Source organism: Drosophila arizonae, chromosome X (assembly GCF_054131065.1).
Source record: "Drosophila arizonae isolate 15081-1271.41 chromosome X, UAZ_ARI_1.0, whole genome shotgun sequence".
NCBI lineage: Eukaryota > Metazoa > Arthropoda > Insecta > Diptera > Drosophilidae > Drosophila > Drosophila arizonae.
In genome coordinates, this window is record NC_142927.1 from 33,541,243 (window position 1) to 33,556,890 (window position 15,648).

A 15,648-nucleotide genomic window follows, 5' to 3' on the forward strand; every position below is an offset into this window, starting at 1 on the left:
TTTTTCGCGTCTTTCAGCTTACACAAGAAACACGCACACATACACACACACGCATACAAACACACATACACACACACACACACACACACATACACACACAAACGCATACACACACACACATACACACACACATACACAAACACATACACACACAAGCACCCACGCATAAACACACATGGGCTGCAGTGTGCGCTTACTATGAGAACTTAATTGTTTAATAACTTTTTTTATGGACGTACGATCTTCATGAAACTTTCAGATTATGATTATTACATGGATATGCATGTAAATGCCAAAGCACAAGTCTCTAGTATTTGAAATACGGTTTTTACAAAAGTGAGGGTGAGGGGGTGAATTTAAGGGTGGGGGGTAAATTTTAACAAAAACCGGAATGGTATAAATTGCATATAAGCATACATTAACAATTTGGAGACTCTAGCAATAAAGGTGTAGAAGATATAATTTTATAACTGGTTTTCGATAAGGGTTTTTATCGATAAAAAAGATCGGGATGAGTTATCGATTTTTAATGATAAACTTGATATGCGCGCTGTAATTACGGACATTTAAAAAAAAAATTGAAGTCTCTAGCTCTTATATCTTCTTAAATCGACGCGTTCATACATACGGACAGACAGACGGACAGGGCCAAATCAACTCAGCTCGTCGCCCTGATCAAGAATATATATACTTTGTGGGGTCTGCCACGCCTCCTTCTCTCTGTTACATACATTTCAACAAAACCATTATACCCTGATTTCCCATTGAAAATGGGTTCAGGGGATAAAAACAATCGAAAATCCCATGCTAGGATAACAAAATATATGTGCAGGCGATAACAAAATATATGTGGCGTATTCAATAGAGTACTAGACCCCCTTATTTCTAGTCTCAGTTTGAAGGAAAAAGCTCGTCAAATGAGAACAAAGGAAGTCCCTACAGAAGATATTGCACTTCTAGAGGCATGTTGTTTCGAACCTTCTGAAACATTTGGAAGGATTCCTAGTGCAACAAAAAGCGTAAAAGAGGAAGATGATACTGAAGACACCTATGAAATGAAATATGGAATGAATTGTATTGAGTTGGAATATGAAACTTATAACTCAAACAAGTAAGAAGGCTCTAGTCGAGACTGCTCGACTAGGAGATACCCTGAACCCTCCAAGCTGATATTCTAATCATTCTGCAGTTCTTCTATGAACACATACATACACATGCATCCAAACGCACGTATAACAACGCGCTCTTCTGACGGCGCAGTAAGCAGCGACTGCGCTTGGGCTGCGCTGCAATGTGGGCAATATTATACGAATTTATTTGTTGAATAATTTAATTTCTAGACGTACAATCTTAATGAAACCTTCAGAACGTAATCATAATGTTCAAATGTATATACATTCCAAAGCACAAGTCTCTAGTGCTTGAAATGCGTTTTTTACAAATTTGGGGCAAAGGGGGCGTGTATATACACAGTATATCTGAAGTCTCTAGGTTTAAAAGTGTTCAAATTAGGCTGAAAAAACAAAATCAATTATTCGATTATTCTCGATAAAAAAAGTTATCGGATGATTTATCGAAAAAATAAAGCAAACTCGTACTGCGTATGGTACACCCGAGTATGCATGCCGAATTCCAGCTCTCCAGCTCTTATAACTTCTGAGAGCGGCTCACTCATACGGACGGACGGACAGAAGGATAGGGCCAAATCAACTCAGCTCGTCGCCCTGATCAAGAATATATATACTTTGTGGGGTCTGCCACGCCTCCATCTGCCCGTTACATACTTTTTCACAAAACCATTATACCCTGATTTCTCATTTTCAATGCGTTCAGGGTATAATAATATTCACGGTAAAATCTTGTCTGGGACTAGAATTTTCGTTGCAATAACCGCATGGACGCTATAAGTGAAAGGGGTGGGGGCGTGGCTCTATTTTAAAAATAAAAAATCCGAAATTATAAAAAAATCGTAATAGTATGTATTAGAGGTGCCAAACTATCGATGGTGGGCCCCATCGATTGAGGACGATAGTAATTCCCAAACCATCGATAGCGGTCGATAGTACCATCGATTGTGGTCGTTAGTCGCAATGAAAACAGTGATTCTTAGCCTTAAAAATTTGAACACTTCAAATTTGTGAAATTACATTTTAAGATAAAAGCTGAATTGACTTAAAAGCTAAAACCTACAAACTATTAAGTTATGGTTTTTATTGTAGTGATCGATTTTTGTTGTCTGCAAATAAGTTTCACTCACACAATAAAAAAGACAGAAATTGTTTTTGTCGCGTATGGTTTAGCTCGCTCGCGCTCTGAGCGAGACAGTTATTTCAGTTTTCGTTTCGTTCAAGTCAAGCACTGATCGTTTGCTTGAGTTAAATGAATTGAAATAAGAAATAAGAGGTTAGAGTTTTTGCAATGCGTTGTCAAAATACTTTTGTCCTCTATTGTATGTATGTATGTATTTGCATGCACACGAAGACCTGTTTTTTAGTCAAACTGTCTTTTGCTGAGAGTCATTGTGTAAGCGAAAATCGTATTACTCTTTACGCGACACTCATGTGAGATCGTCACACCAATGACTCAATGCGAACCCCTTGACCAAAACCGATGCAAAACAAAACAAATAGAGCCGCTCATAGAGAGATTGTGTCTTACTGATTAAGTCATAAAGGCTCATTTGACAGTCACTCTACAATTCAAACAATACAAAATTGACAAACTACTGAATCGCCAGACAATTATTATCCCATCTCATACATACATACACATATGTATTGTGAGGAGCAATATAGGTATGCACGTATTAATGTATATAAACGTATGTATTTGCTGTGCGTTTATATGCATATACGTGCATATACATGTTGCTCCACACAGCGACGCGAATATTGTAGGAGCGACCCTTGCACTGGAAAGGGGGGTCAAAGTCCTTTTAGAGGCAGTCTCTTTCGCTCCTACAGATTCAGCAATGGGTTCGCGTCGCACGCACGACGATCATCGGGCACCGTTAGCCGAGGTGCCGTTTGGGCCGAGTGATAGTAGTGGACACTTTCACTCGCAGGACGCCAACGGTACTTCGGCCAATGGGAGGCTGCCACGGATTTGGCGGGAAAGTGGCGTCACCCAAAATCACGCCACTTTACCGTTTTTATGGGCAATAACGGCAGAGAGTCCCCGCTCCAGAGCCGAACAAGCCCCGTTACCACACGAGGCAGGGCCTGTGGCTGGGGTATAAAAGGCCACCAGCGGCTCCATACGAGGCTGTCGAAAATATACCGGTGAGAAGATATATAGTGAAAGTGCGTGAAGAAAGTCAAGTGAAAGTCAACGCGAGTGGTAAATCAGGACTCCCAGGACATCGTGGGAACAGCAAGAACATCGTGGGAACAGCAAGGACATCGTGGGAACAGCAAGGACATCCAGAGGGAATCCTTGCGAATCATCAGCGACACCGATCAGGACATCGGTGCATATCAGCGGCTTAAGCGAGGCCTGCACATCTGAGTGAGTTCACGTAGCCGTACGCAAGAGAAGTGGTTGTGAGTGAACGAAGCTAGTGTTGTGCTGTGAGCGAGTGAGATAGTAGGAGAGGCCTGTATTTCTGAGCGAACCGCCAGAGTTTACAGATCCAGATCCTTACGGTGAACTAGCGTGTTTAGCACAACACTCTCCCAGCCGGAGTGCGTTGAGCAAGCGTTCAGTAGGTGTGTTTCGCTAAAGCAAACCAGCGAACCAGTGTAAATTTAAGTGACGTGTACATTTCAAACTTATTTAAGAGAATATACATTTACGCTATAAAACCGAATTCACAAGTGTCTAATTATTATCTCAGGGGCTTCAACAAATAAATTTGTTGGCACGAATCCACAGTCAGCGGAAAATAGCCCAGCTTAGACTCGGGATAAGCCGAAGGTTCGTTACAACTGGCGCCCAACGTGGGGCCTTGCGATAAGAGATTAATTAGCGAATATTTGTGAATATGGTGCGAGCGTGGGTATATAATCTGAAAAAGGATGAAGTGCTTGCGCATGTGGCGCGGCTCTGTGTGCCCTCCACAAGCGCAGCAGCGCGACTGCAGGACACGCGACAGGGTGAGATGAGAGCCACATCCACACCGCAGCCTGAAATAAGGCCGCGAGGGCTCGGCAGCACAGCCCAAGAATATCCAAAGGTGGCCAAACAAGTGCGAGAGTGGAGCTTTCGCTTTGATGGTACCACGAAGCCTCTGGAGTTCTTGGAGCAGGTGGAGTGGTCAGCTGACACATATGGCCTGGATCTGGATATGATCCCGAGAGCGATGCCAGAGCTGCTGAAAGGCATGGCATGACCGGCACTGGACGGCGTGGGCGACATTCGTGCGCAGCTTCCAGGGGTTTTTCCTGCCCAGAGGCTGTCTGGAGAAGCTGGAGGATGACCTCAAACGCCGGAGACAAATGGTAGGTGAGAACTTCAAGGTCTACATGGTGGAGATGCAGACTCTCATGCGGCCTCTGCGCTATGGAGCAGACCGCGAAATGAAGCTCATATACAACAGCCTGCCCGATCTGCGCGCTTACGCCAGGCCGTATCAATTCCAAAATCTAGAGGAATTGATGCACCTGGCAGATGAGATCGAGGAGCTGGAGAAGGACCGCGAGAGGTTGCGGCAACAGCCACGGCCTGGCCGGACACGACTGATGGCCATGGACGACGCTGGAGGCGATGTGGAGTATCGCCGCATGGAGGATGAGGCAAAGCCTTCGCCTGCGCCAAGGACAGGCACAGCCGGAGCACGAACACACATCCCGAATCCAGACAGGGCATGTCGAGTGTGTGGTCAGGAGGGGCACCGCGCTTTTACGTGCCGCAACAAGGCACTGGATTTCTGCTGGCAGTGCGGGCGCATTGGAGTGAGAACGTTTGCTTGTTGCCAATCGGGAAACGATCAGCAGCACCCGCCATCCAGGGGCGAGCGGGAGCAGCGGTCAGGAGCCCCCAGGCGCTAGTGGGCCGTCTTCAAGATGAAGGCAGCCAGATGTCGGCGATCGTGGCTATTGGAGCCACTCAACAAAGAGCTACGATCGACATGGGAGCCACAAGCAGCTTTATCAGCGAAAAGCTTGCTGACAGGCTCAGAGGAGTGGGCGTGGTGCGTGCTACACGGCGGCGCATACGCTTAGCGGACGGCAGTTGCAGTCAGGTGGACTCGCAACTGGAGACGAAAATCATCCTGGGGAATCAGCAGATCCAAATCCCGTTGCAGATTCTGCCGGGAGTGATCGACGATCTAGTGCTGGGCTGGGATTTCTTGGCCAGCATGGGCACCACACTGGAGTGCGGTGGCTTGACACTGAGGATCAAGCCAAGAATTTCACAGTCGAGGGGACAGCCGGAGGAGAAGCTATCCGTGGCTGTGGCCAGCGTGGAGGCGAACCCAGAGACGGCAGTGGAGGCAAACATGGAGCAGCCAACGCCTATGCACAGAGACCCAGAGGTGGACGCATTTCTGAGGCATGAGCTGGAGAAGTTCCAGCATGTGAATGGCACCACCAGGATCACGGAGCACCGGATCAGGATGCAGGACAACAGGCCCATAAAGCAGCGCTACTTCCGCAAAAATCCAAAAATGCAGGCGGAGATCAGCCTGCAGGTGTATGAGCTGCTGGGCAAAGGCTGCATCGAGCCCTCGAAGAGCCCACATAGCGCGCCGATTGTCATGGTTCGCAAGAAGAATGGGAAGTGGCGGCTATGTGTTGATTTTCGACAGCTGAACAGCAGATCCATTAAAGATGCATACCCTTTGCCGCGTGTGCATCACATTTTGGATCAGCTGCGAGAGGCGCGCTACATCAGCAGCCTGGATTTGAAGGATGGGTATTGGCAGATACCTATGGAGAAGGCCAGCAGACCACTGACGGCATTCACGGTGCCAGGAAAGGGGCTCTTTCAGTGGAAAGTGATGCCATTTGGACTCCATTCTGCGCCGGCAACGTGTCACCGAGCTCTGGACCAAGTGATCGGCCCAGAAATGATGCCCCATGCCTTTGCCTACCTGGACGACATCATCGTCATCGGCCGGACGCGACAGGAGCATATGAACAACCTACGAGAGGTGTTCCGGCGACTGCGGGCAGCCAACTTGAGGATCAACATCGACAAGTGCGATTTCTTCAAGAAAGAGCTAAAGTATCTGGGTCACAAAGTCACGGAGGATGGCATTTGCACGGATCTAGAGAAAGTGGCCGCTATCGCCGAGCTGAAGCCACCCACAAACGTAAAAGAGTTACGTCAATATGTGGGCGTGGCTTCATGGTACCGCCGCTTTGTGCCAGATTTTGCAGCCACAGTGCATCCGCTAAATGCACTGCTCAAAAAGGGCACGAAGTGGGAGTGGACGGAGGAGCGGCAAAGAGCGTTCGAGACGGTAAAGGCCAAATTGACGGAGTCACCGGTGCTGGCGTGCTCTGATTTCTCGAAGCCGTTTTGCTTGCAAACGGACGCAAGTAATTATGGGCTTGGGGCAATCCTGACGCAGACTTCGGAAGACGGAGAACGTGTCATTTCGTATGCTAGCCGGACACTGAACAGTGCTGAAAAGAATTATTCAGCTACTGAAAAAGAGTGTCTGTCTATAATCTGGGGCATACGGAAGCTCAGGCCATACCTGGAAGGCTACAAATTTGTAGTGGTCACTGACCATATGGCTCTGAAGTGGCTCAACTCATTGCCAGATGGGCACTGGAGCTGCAGCAATACGACTTCGAGATTCGCTACAGGAAAGGTAAGCAGAATGTGGTAGCAGATGCGCTCTCACGGCAACCTCTGGGAGAGGAGGCGTGTCGATTGGTCAAGAGCAAGGAGACGCCAGCTGGGACAGGATGTCGCTGGCTCACCAAGCTTCGACAAGACATAAAGAAGGCGCCACATAAATTTCCAGACTATAGGGAAGAGTCTAGAAACTTATATCGGCACATTTCGCATCAAGCCGGCCACGAGGACGTGGCTGCATAAAAGTTGTGCGTGCCGGCGGACCGGCGCAAACAAGTACTGGAGGAGAATCACGACGCAGCCACCGCTGGCCACCTTGGGAGCCGAAAAACAATCGCTCGGGTGGCAGCGCGGTATTACTGGCCAGGTATGAACCGGGATGTGAGAAGATACATACAGCGCTGCGAAGTGTGTCAGCGATATAAGCCCAGTCAGCTGCAAGCTGCTGGGCAAATGCTGACGCAGGTGCCCGAGGAGCCATGGGCAACAGTTTGTGCTGATTTTGTTGGCCCACTGCCGAGATCAAAGCATGGCAACACTATGCTTTTGGTTTTCATAGATCGCTTTTCGAAATGGACGGAGATGGTACCGCTGCGGAGTGCGAATAGCCGGGCCCTCCAAAAAGCATTTCGAGAGCGGATCTCGGCGCGGTTAGGCACGCCAAAGGTGCTCATTACTGACAATGGCACCCAATTCACCAGTCGGGCATTCAAGGTTTTTCTGGAGGAGCTTGGTGTGCGTCACTAGCTAACAGCACCATACACGCCGCAAGAGAATCCCACTGAGAGGGCCAACAGGACAGTGAAAACTATGATTGCGCAGTTCGCTGGAGATGACCAGAGATGCTGGGACAACGCATTGCCGGAGTTGACGTTGGCGGTCAACAGCAGCATGTCAGCATCCACAGGATATTCGGCCGCCTTCATCACGCAAGGGCGAGAGCCAAGGCTGCCCAAATCGCTGTTCGACGCGCAAACAAGTCGAGAGAGCCAGCAAGATGCGCGAAGTGTTTGAGATCGTGCGTCGGAACCTGGAGAGAGCTAGACAGGATCAGGCACGGCATTACAATCTACGGAGGCGGCAGTGGAAGCCGGCCGTAGGTGACAAGGTGTGGGCAAAGGAACGCCACTTGTCTAATGCCGCAGAGGGATTCGCAGCAAAACTGGCGCCACGCTATGGAGGCCCATATATAGTGGCCAGTTTTGTGTCACCAGTCATCTGCCGGATCAGATCGGAGGCAGAGAAGCGGACCAGGACGGCGCATGTGGCGGATCTCAAGCCGTGGAGAGGAGACACGGGTGAGCAATAGAACTGTTTTGTTTTTTTTTTTTTTCAAAAAAAAAAAAAAGGGAGTGAATACACAGCGAAGTGTATTGCTTCTTATCTAAAAAAAAAAAAAAAAAAAAAGAAGAAGAAAAAAATAAGACGACAAAATTTTGCTCAAAAGTGCATAATTTCGGCTGCGAAATGCATCTGTGATTGAAAAACTACAGTTGCCACCGGGAAAATTACGGTATATGGGTGTGCAACAACAATTTGTTTGAACTGCGCGCGCACGACAGTAAGCAGTGTACAGTACTGCACCGAAAAACTTAGCTGTCGGTGCATGCGCAATGCATAGATACAACAACAAAGCAGTGCATACAAGCAGCATGCATATACGGTATATGCGCAACAACAATACGCGCAGCCGCGATTATGTATTATCATGTTTAATCGCACGAAAACGAAAAGCGGAAAAACAAAAACAAAACCGCATACGTTCCAGGCAAGAATATCTGCACACACACATACAGCGAAGCGAGGGCAAACATGCATAGGCAAGGGCAGAGGCCTTCGTCGGCTGCTTAGCGATCGCTAACGCACGAAGATGCTGTGTGTGCGATATATAAAACAGCCAACAACAAAACACACAGCGACATGCAAAACAGCCAACAACAAAACACACAGCGATATGCAAAACAGCCAACAACAAAACACACGGCGACATATAAAACAACCACCACTAAGAGTTAGATACATAAAACGGCCAACAACAATGTATCACAGCTGAATGCTGCATCAGAATGTTCGGCCACCGAAGGGCTATGTATGCGTGTGCCGATGGGAGTGTGGAAAAAACGGTATCTGGGCGATACCGTAGCCTGCCTGGAATTCAGCCATAAGGCAGGGAAAGCTAGAGTGGGCTGAACAGAGGACACAGGAGCCGTTATATGCTGCCGCCTACGCAGCCGGCGACGTGGCAGCAGAGGGTATAAATGGGCATGTTGGCATCTTGTGCTTCTTGGGCTTCTTGTGGATGAGTTACCAGAGTGGACCGACGGCGCTCGAGTGTAGTGTGTCGAGTGAAGTGTTCCAAGTGAAGACGAGGAGCATGCAGGCATATTTTTGGGTTGCCCATTGGGAGATTGGTTCACCATCGATGCCTGCCACGCGACGAATACAACCGGTTGTCTGTGCAGGGGCGTAGGCGCGTTTGGTTGGCCGATCCTCGCGCACTGGCCAGCGGTTTTGCTGGAGCTGTGCGCGAATGAGGAGTGAGCCGCAAAATAGCAGCCGGAGTCAAAGCTCGACACCGGTGGCAGTTGCGAACGACATCGATGTGGCCAGCTCCCAACAGCAATCCTAGAATGTGTCTGCAGTGCCGCAACGGAGACATAGCAGCATCCAGGAGGGCAGCTGCTAACATGGACGACGAAGGAGATGGTGTGGCAGATGGCCACCGCACGAGTGCCAAAGCCACCGGGGACTGCAGAACCAACCAACAGGAGCGTCCGGCGTGGGCTGAGGCAGCGGCGGCCCATCGTGTACGCGGGGCATGCAGTCGGACATGTGGCTGTTTGCTGTGAGAGTGTGGCTACAGACGCCTGCCACGCGAATGGCTCCACCGGCTATGGATTTTCAGGTGTCGGAAAAGCTTGGCAACCGAATCTTCGCGCACTGGCCAGCGATTTCGCTGTGAGCTGTGCGCGAATGAGGAGTGGCCAACAAGCGTACCGACACCAAAGATCTGATACCGGGGTCCATTTGCGAACGACGTCTGTGGCCCGATCTCATAGCGGCAGTACATGGAATGACTGCAGTGCCCCACCGGAGCATCCCCAAGGGTCCAAGGAGAAGCAGAAACCAGCAGAGAGATGTCTCCAACGGCGAGGGACAGCATGCGCCAAATGGGCGAAATGGCCATTGCCGTGCGCACGTGCACCAATGCCACCGGGGGCTGCAATACCGACAGGCGAGTTTTGCAGCAGCGCCCGGCGTGGGCATTGGCAGCGGCAGGCCATCAGGTTGAGGGGCATGTAGGAAAGATGCCCAACCTGAAAACACAATGTTTTTATTAAGATTTTATTGAGACTTATAAAAATATTAACCCATTCACTTACCGGCAGAATACAGCATTGCCAGCGGTAAGGAGAAAAATGCAGCTGATAACATTAACAGAGCGTTAACAGCAGCGATCAGCGCAAAATGGAGCATCGAGGGATGGAGCGACGCAAAACGGAGCAGCGCAGGGGAGGCGGGCGCCAAATTCAAGCACGATGGACTCGTGTTTTCCCAAAGGAAGAGGGGAGTGTAAAGAGCAATATAGGTATGCACGTATTAATGTATATAAACGTATGTATTTGCTGTGCGTTTATATGCATATACGTGCATATACATGTTGCTCCACACAGCGACGAGAATACTGTAGGAGCGACCCTCGTACTGGAAAGGGGGGTCAAAGTCCTTTTAGATGCGGTCTCTTTCGCTCCTACAGATTCAGCAATGGGTTCGCGTCGCACGCACGAAGATCATCGGGCACCGTTGACCGAGTTGCCGTTTGGGCCGGGTGATAGCAGTGGACACTTTCACTCGCAGGACGCCAACGGTACTTCGGCCAATGGGAGGCTGCCACGGATTTGGCGGGAAAGTGGCGTCACCCAAAATCACGCCACTTTACCGTTTTTATGGGCGATAACGGCAGAGAGGCCCCGCTCCAGAGCCGAACAGGCCCCGATACCACACGAGGCAGGGCCTGTGGCTGGGGTATAAAAGGCCACCAGCGGCTCCATACGAGGCTGTCGAAAATATACCGGTGAGAAGATATATAGTGAAAGTGCGTGAAGAAAGTCAAGTGAAAGTCAACGCGAGTGGTAAATCAGGACTCCCAGGACATCGTGGGAACAGCAAGGACATCGTGGGAACAGCAAGGACATCCAGAGGGAATCCTTGCGAATCATCAGCGACACCGATCAGGACATCGGTGCATATCAGCGGCTTAAGCGAGGCCTGCACATCTGAGTGAGTTCACGTAGCCGTGCGCAAGAGAAGTGGTTGTGAGTGAACGAAGCTAGTGTTGTGCTGTGAGCGAGTGAGATAGTAGGAGAGGCCTGTATTTCTGAGCGAACCGCCAGAGTTTACAGATCCAGATCCTTACGGTGAACTAGCGCGTTTAGCACAACACTCTCCCAGCCGGAGTGCGTTGAGCAAGCGTTCAGTAGGTGTGTTTCGCTAAAGCAAACCAGCGAATCAGTGTAAATTTAAGTGACGTGTGCATTTCAAACTTATTTAAGAGAATATACATTTACGCTATAAAACCGAATTCACTGACTAATTATCATCGCAGGGGCTTCAACAAATAAATTTGTTGGCACGAATCCACAGTCAGCTGAAACTAGCCCAGCTTAGATTCGGGATAAACCGAAGGTTCGTTACAGTATGTATGCAAATGTATGTGCTCCCTCAAAGGCCAATCAACGGTAAATTTTGGGCATTACAATTTGCTCAGGCAGCAAGAGTTACGCACACAGACCACAAATGCTCACACATCTTTCCAGAGACTGCAAGTGTGTGTGTGCTTGCCCGTCGCGAAATCATATTCTTTATGTGTATCAACGCTTTCATACAAACGCTTTTATTATTTCGGTATACCCTTCACTCAAAAGGAAAGAGCTAGGATCGTCGCGAACAATTTTCAATTTCTGTGCGCTGCTGCTGTTTGAGAGGCCATAGAGAGAGAGATATATAGCTGTGCTTCATATAAGAATGGCATCATTTCGTTTGAGTACTTACAGCACACTGATTTTGTCGTGCAATATTATCACTGCTTGAGCCTCAAGGGACTGAGCCGAGCAAATACGAAGTTGTGTAGTCTCCTCAGCGCATTTTTTCATCGGTGAAAAAATTTGTTCTAGATGTCTATTCTATGTGTTCTCTGGTAACCAGAGAGAGCCCATGCCTTCCCTTCTGTGTAAAGAGTATACCGAACTTTTCAAACCGTTTGCCATGCGTTTTCGTTATTATTTGTGGGAAGGGTATGAAAGCGTTAGTACGCATAATGAAAATGTTTTCGCGGCGACCATGTACGAACACACTTACAGTATGCTTCATGTACTATGAGCATTTGTATGCCTGTGTGCGAGGCTCTTTCTGCCTATAGCAATTTTAAATCCCAGCATTTGCATTTGTCGATCTTGTGAAGTGCTCACATACATATGTATGTATGTATGTATATACATTTGATTGTGTGTACGCATGGGAGGCGCTGCCCACAATTTTGGGATATAACTTGTAGAAGCACTTGTATGCCTGTGAGCCTTTACATGTGCGTGTGTGTATGCCTGGGAGATGAACATTGGCGTGTGCCTCCCTCAACTTAGAATGGTGTGAACGATTTTGGGTTTTAATCATAGCTCGCAAATAACTGTTAACACTTTTTCGTTGTTTGCAAAAAAGTGTTTTTCACTGACACAGTCAAAAAAACGCAGACAGAAACTGTTTTTGTCGCGTCTGGCTTAGCTCGCTCGCGCTCTGAGGGAGACAGTTATTTCTGTTTTCGTTTCCTCAAGTCAAACGCTGATCATTTGCTTCAGTTAAATGAAGCAAACGGAAAGTTGCGTTTGTATGGGTAATCACGCGCGATTGCTGCGTTCATGTATGTATGTATGCGTGTATTTACATGCACACGAAGGCAAAAACAATTTCTGCTGAGTTTTTTAGTCAAAGTGTTTTTGGCTGAGAGTCTTTGTGTGAGGGAAAATCGTGTTTGTTTTACGCGACACTCATGTGAGAGCGTCACACGAATGAGTCATTGCATTGCGTCTGAGCGAAACAGATGATAAAGAAAACAGAGAGCAGTGATGCCAATTTGTCCTTTTTCCGGGCAGATCTGTCCTGTTTTTAGGGGCTTTGTCCGGAAAAAATATCAAACATCCTCTATCCGGAAATCTGTCCTTTTTTTGTGATCGCGAATCTTGTTCATATTTTCCCAGTTGGCTGGTTGTTTTTCCAGTTGATCGGTTGTGGATGCAACAGATTTCTATTAATTAACATTACCGAACAGTTGAACAGAACTTTAGCATAAAATATACTAAATTGTGTACCGATATTTGTTTAAGAACAGTGGCAAAATGAGTATAACAGTGATAAATTGAGTTGCTTAAATGCCTTGTATGTATTATCACTAACCAGAGAACACATAGACTAGACAACTAGTGGAAAGCTTTCTGCACGCTTTTTTTGAGGCTTTAGCACCCCAGACAGCTTTGGACTCGCTCGGCTCCTTACTTTTAGTTTCGAGCTACGAAAAAATACGAACGCACAATCATTTCGCTTCATGCGCTCGACCGAGATGGTCAACTTTTGAACAAAAGATCGCTCTATGCTCAATGTTTCCCTTGCTCTCTCTCTCTCTCGATGCTCTCTGTTCTCTCGAATGTGTATATGTATGTATACATGTGAGGCTCACATTGTGAGCACAAGCAGCAGCTCACGAAAATTGAAATTTCTTCGCAGCAAGAACCCATGTCTTCCCTTCTGTGAAGAGTATACCGAACTTTTCAAACCGTTTGCCATGCGTTTCGTTATTATTTGTGGGAAGAGTATGAAAGCGTTGGTGCGCATAATGAAAATGTTTTCGCGACGAGCATGCACACACACACTTACAGTATGCTACATGTACTATGAGCATTTGTATGCCTGTGTGCAAAGCCCTTGCTGGCTATAGCAATTTGAAATCCTAGCATTTGCATTTGGTCGATCTTGTGAAGTGCTCACACTTACATAAATATGTTTGATTGTGTGTACGCAGGGGCCGCGATGCTCACAAATGATGGGGTAATCATTGTAGAAGCAGTTCAGTGCCTTTATATGTATGTGCGTGAGTGTATGCTTATATGTGTATGCATGCGACATGAGCATTGACGTGTGCCTACGACAACTTAGAATTGTGTGAACGATTTTGGGTTTTAATTGAAGAGGCGCGCTTACATTTAACACAAATAATAACGAAAACGCATGGCAAACGGTTTGAAAAGTTCGGTATACTCTTCACAGAAGGGAAGACATGGGTTCTTGCTGCGAAGAAATTTCAATTTTCGTGAGCTGCTGCTTGTGCTCACAATGTGAGCCTCACATGTATACATACATATACACATTCGAGAGAGCAGAGAGCATCGAGAGAGAGAGAGAGAGAGCAAGGGAAACATTGAGCATAGAGGGATCTTTTGTTCAAAAGTTGACCATCTCGGTCGAGCGCATGAAGCGAAATGATTGTGCGTTCGTATTTTTTCGTAGCTCGAACCTAAAAGTAAGGAGCCGAGCGAGTCCAAAGCTGTCTGGGGTGCTAAAGCCTCAAAAAAAGCGTGCAAAAAGCTTTCCACTAGTTGTCTAGTCTATGTGTTCTCTGGTTAGTGGTATTATCGATATCGTTTTTAATTGCTTTTTAAATTGTGCTCCATGCGAAAAGGGTAATAAAATGCCCAAAGAAACGTATGGGCAAACATTATTAGATTGCTGGCTACTACAGCCAGATTTTAAGTCGTGGATAGCCCGCGATGAAGACGACTATAAAGCGTACTGCAGAATCTGCAAATGCAGTATTAATTGAAAAATCGATCAAATTTGCGCACATATTGCGACAAACAAAACATAAAATGCTTCGTGCTTTGCGCAAAAAAACAAAATTTGTTTTAAGCCGGCAGAAGTTCCCGAATCTAGTCGTCAAGAAGCTGCATTAGCTCTGTTCATAGCAAAGCATTGTGCGATTGAGCCTGTAGATAATCTCACAGAACTGTGCAAAGTGAATTTTGAAGCTCACAATTTAAAATTGCACAGAACAAAGTGCACCAGTCTAATTAAAAATATACTGGCTGTGCACTTTAAGGACGATTTACCTTGAAATGTTTGGAATAAAAAAGAAAAAACACAAAATAACAAATAAAAAATTTTTGTCCTGTTTTCTGTCCTTTTTTTTTTTTAATTTTCATCCTTTTTTTCGTATTTTCCGGACATATTAGCCTTTTTTCAAAAAAAAAAAAAAATTGGTATCACTGTCAGAGAGTGAAGCTCAGAGCGAGACGTGTCTGCAAAATTTTTTTGGTTAAGATGCGAAGAAGAGCGTAAACGAAAAAACGATCAACTCTCATTTGCAAGCTCTGGTTTTAATTGAAGAGGCGCTCTTATGTTTAAGTACCTGATTTCGTTCAATGATCGTGGGTTTGCCTATCAGAATGAATGTTTTTTAAAAATGTGGTAGCTGATTAATCCCAATTTTTGTAAAAAGAGTCAATATGTATGCACAAGTGCAAGGGTTCAAAAAACACATCCCATTTTGCCCACTGGGATTAAACACTTTGCTTATTGTTATAAAAACAGATTGCAAATAATTAAAATAAATAAAATAATTTGAAAATCATAAGCGCTTAGAAGTTCACATCCAATATTAAAATACCCAGAATTAGGCAAACCATTTACAATTACTACAGATGCCAGGTGCAGTGTTATATCAACAGGGACAACCATTAGCATGTATTTCAAGAACACTTAACAAACATGAGAAAAACAAGTAAGAAAGCTATAGTCGAGACTGCCCGACTATGAGATCCCCGGAACCCTTCGAGCAACTGATATTTCAATAAT

General features: G+C 46.7%; 1 protein-coding gene across 1 annotated transcript; it reads left to right on the forward strand.

The window, feature by feature from the left end:
- The first annotated feature begins 3,982 nt into the window (after window positions 1-3,982).
- On the forward strand, window positions 3,983-6,993 carry LOC149268229 (uncharacterized). The gene is made up of 4 exons (XM_089473623.1): window positions 3,983-4,319; window positions 4,393-4,738; window positions 5,119-6,441; window positions 6,714-6,993. The coding sequence occupies exons 1-4, from the start codon at window positions 3,983-3,985 to the stop codon at window positions 6,991-6,993; spliced, it is 2,286 nt and encodes a 761-aa protein (XP_089329749.1).
- The last annotated feature ends 8,655 nt before the right edge of the window (window positions 6,994-15,648 follow it).